Source organism: Eimeria maxima, genomic scaffold (assembly GCF_000499605.1).
Source record: "Eimeria maxima Weybridge genomic scaffold, Emw_scaff1116, whole genome shotgun sequence".
NCBI lineage: Eukaryota > Apicomplexa > Conoidasida > Eucoccidiorida > Eimeriidae > Eimeria > Eimeria maxima.
This window is the reverse complement of record NW_013563406.1, coordinates 1-3,232: the sequence shown is the minus strand read 5'-3', so window position 1 is coordinate 3,232 and position 3,232 is coordinate 1. Positions and strand designations below refer to the sequence as shown.

At 46.2% G+C, this 3,232-nt stretch overlaps 1 protein-coding gene across 1 annotated transcript; it reads left to right on the top strand.

The window, feature by feature from the left end:
* Window positions 1–1,952: 1,952 nt before the first annotated feature.
* On the top strand, window positions 1,953–2,879 carry EMWEY_00048760 (hypothetical protein; the record flags this gene model as incomplete). Its single annotated transcript, XM_013477282.1, has 1 exon — window positions 1,953–2,879. One exon carries the CDS (start codon window positions 1,953–1,955, stop codon window positions 2,877–2,879), a length of 927 nt encoding a protein of 308 aa, XP_013332736.1.
* Window positions 2,880–3,232: the final 353 nt, after the last annotated feature.

Below are 3,232 nucleotides of genomic sequence, written 5' to 3'. Positions count from 1 at the left end.
TTCCCTTTTTTTTTTTTTTTTTTTTTTTTTTTGCGAAATTAGGGTTTAGGGTTTAGGGTTTAGGGTTTAGGGTTTAGGTGGGGTGTATTATTGTATACCTTTCCTTCATGTAATATTTGCCATCCTCTAGGTGGTGGTCTTTTATTATCAAGAGGAGAGTCTCCTTTTTTAGGGATTATTTCTTCTATGCATTTACTATCAATAAATAGATCAATAGTACGCATGCATTGATTAGATATACCGCATGCAGCAGCAGCAGCAGCACCAGGAACTAATTCTATAGATCGTGCTGCTGCTTCAGCAGCAGCAACTGCAGCAGCTGCTGCCTCTACACCACTAGAACCAGATACACCAGGAAGAGGGCCCATGGGCCCTCCTAGTCCCCCTCCATATTGGTTACCATCACCTCCAGCAAACAGGGGGGCCCCCGGGGGCCCCTTCAAGTACTTTCTGGCGATGTGTCGTGCAACACTGTGGGTACTGGGGGGCCCCATCAGGAGGTCACCAGTATCCCTCATAGAGTCTAGGAGGGGCCCCACCTGGGGGCCCCCAGCTCTCCTCGGGCTGGGGGACCCTCCTTCACTTACGGGGGCCCCCATGCTACCCTTATATAGATGTGAGGAGGGCCCCTGGAATGAAGTACCCGATAAGAAGGCGGGGGCCCACCCTCTTGGTGGGGGCCCTCCCCAAGAAGAAAGCCCCAAAGAATGCTGCTGACGCATGCAAAGCCCCAAATATGCATGCAGGGAGAGCAATAAAAAAAGGAAGAAAAAACATAAAAAACATTTACACCTCCTAAAGTAACCAAGGACAACCAGGGGCCCCCTCTTATGCCTCCTAGGGGGGCCCCCTTTGGGGCCCCCTAGAAGACCCTTCAAAAAACGTGCTGTCTGCATCACTAATGAAGACGGACTCCTCCATTACAACTTGATGTTGTTCCCAAACCCTAAACCCTAGACCCTAGACCCTAGACCCTAAACCCTAAACCCTAATCCCCAAACCCTAAACCCTAACCGCCATGGAGAGGAGCATCATAAATAACACTAAATGCGGTTATTCTTGCGAGGGTTTATTGCCGCAAAGATAAGGAAGATCTTAACGGGGAGGAGGTTAATACTAAGTAGGGGGGCCTCGGGTACAGCAGGGGTGGGGGCCCCCCCTTGCTGCCTGAATATGTATGCCTTTCCTTGGTAATAGTGGTATTATTGTAATTAAAAGTAAATAAAATAAATAAAAAACAAAAATATTCAAGTAATAACGGGTACTAATGAACCCTTGCTGCTCTGAATCCTCGTCAGGGGGCCCCCTAGGTAATAGGGGGCCCCCCCTTTATATTATTATTTGCCTTTGTTGCTGCTGCTGCGGCAGCTGCTGCATGCAGCCAAGGTGCAAATAGAGGTATTTTTCTGTGTTTATGTTTATATTTTATCTTTTTAAATAAAATATTGTCTTTATTTTTGTCTTTTTTCATCAAAAAAAAATAAAATTACCTGCGCATACACCGCAGCTTCCCGCTCCCTTGCTGCTGCTGTACCACCAACCCCAACACAGTGCTGTCCGTACACCTCAATGTAAATACCTCCTCTTTATTTTTATTTTCTTTTTTAATTATTTTATTTCCTTTTATTAATACAGTCTACTAATTTGGTCATAAGGCGCAGGGGGGGGCACCAACTGCTGCTGCTGCTCCAGGTGGTGCTGCTGCCCCCCCAGCTGCTGCTGTTGTTGCTGCTGCTGCTCTTTATTTGAAACAAATGATAGTATTTGTTGCTGCTGCTGCTGCTCGTCCCTTTTGCCGCCTTCACGGCTGGGGGGCATAGCCTTCGCAGTCTATATTTGCATGCAGGGGCTCAACCTTCAGGGATTATATCTACCCAGCAGCAGCAACAGCAGCAACAGCAACAGCAGCAGCAGCAGCAAGAACAGCAGCAGCCGGTGCCATCGCTGTGAGAATGGCCCGGCTCAGCGCGCAGCCGCAGCTGCTGCTGCCGCCGCAGCACTCGGACTATTTACCTCCTCAGCCAACGGATCCTTCCTTTGCTGACCCTACCCAGCAGCAGCAGCAGCAGCAGCAGACACAGCAGCAGCAGCAGCAGCAGCAACCGCAGTCATCTCTATATCCAATTACAACAGCACCACCACCTACACGAGGGGTCTCCTCCTTAGCCCCTCCTGGTGTCCCTTCTATACATGTGGGGACAATAACCCCACCAGCAACAACACCAGCAGCAGCAGCAACAACAGCAGCAGCAACAACAACAGCAATACCTCCATCTCCCATGGCTGGAGTTGGGTCTCTGCAGCAGCAGCAGCTGCAGCAGCAGCAGCAGCAGCAGCCTAGCCTACTACCATATCCTCGTCCTGCTTCCTCATATACTTTCCTATCTATGGGGGGTACATCCCTGCAGCAAACGGGTATAGGAGGAGGCGCATCTCCCCAACTGCAGCAACAGCAGCAGCAGCAGCTGCAGCAGCAATTGCAGCTACCACCGCAGCAGCAGCACCTATCTATATATGGTGGTATATCCTCTCCCTTACGTCAGCAGCAACGAGTAACATCATTTTTCTCCACCGACCCCACCAGTGGTATTATGGCAGTCCCCCCTCACAGCAGCAGCAGCAGCAACAGCAGCAACAGCAACAGCAGCAGCAGCAGCAGCAGCAGCAGCAGTAATAATAGGATGAGTATAGAAGAAATAAGAAAAGAATTACAAAGAAGAGGAATTGAATTAGGAGATACTTTCTTTAAAGATCCACAACAAGAAGAAATAAATAATTTTTTATTTATTTGTCTAGATATTATTCTTAATTTAAATATTAATAAAATTAGATATGAGGAACTCACTGGAGATATACGTATTAATCAACAGCACACGTAAACCCTAAACCCTAAACCCTAAACCCTAAACCCTAAACCCTAAACCCTAAACACTAATTTTTTTTTTTAAAAATAATATTATTCTTAATTTAAATATTAATAAAATTAGATATGAAGAACTCACTGGGGATATACGTATTAATCAACAGCACACGTAAACCCTAAACCCTAAACCCTAAACCCTAAACCCTAAACCCTAAACCCTAAACACTAATTTTTTTTTTTAAAAATAATATTATTCTTAATTTAAATATTAATAAAATTAGATATGAGGAACTCACTGGGGATATAAGAATTAATCAACAGCACACGTAAACCCTAAACCCTAAACCCTAAACCCTAAACCCTAAACCC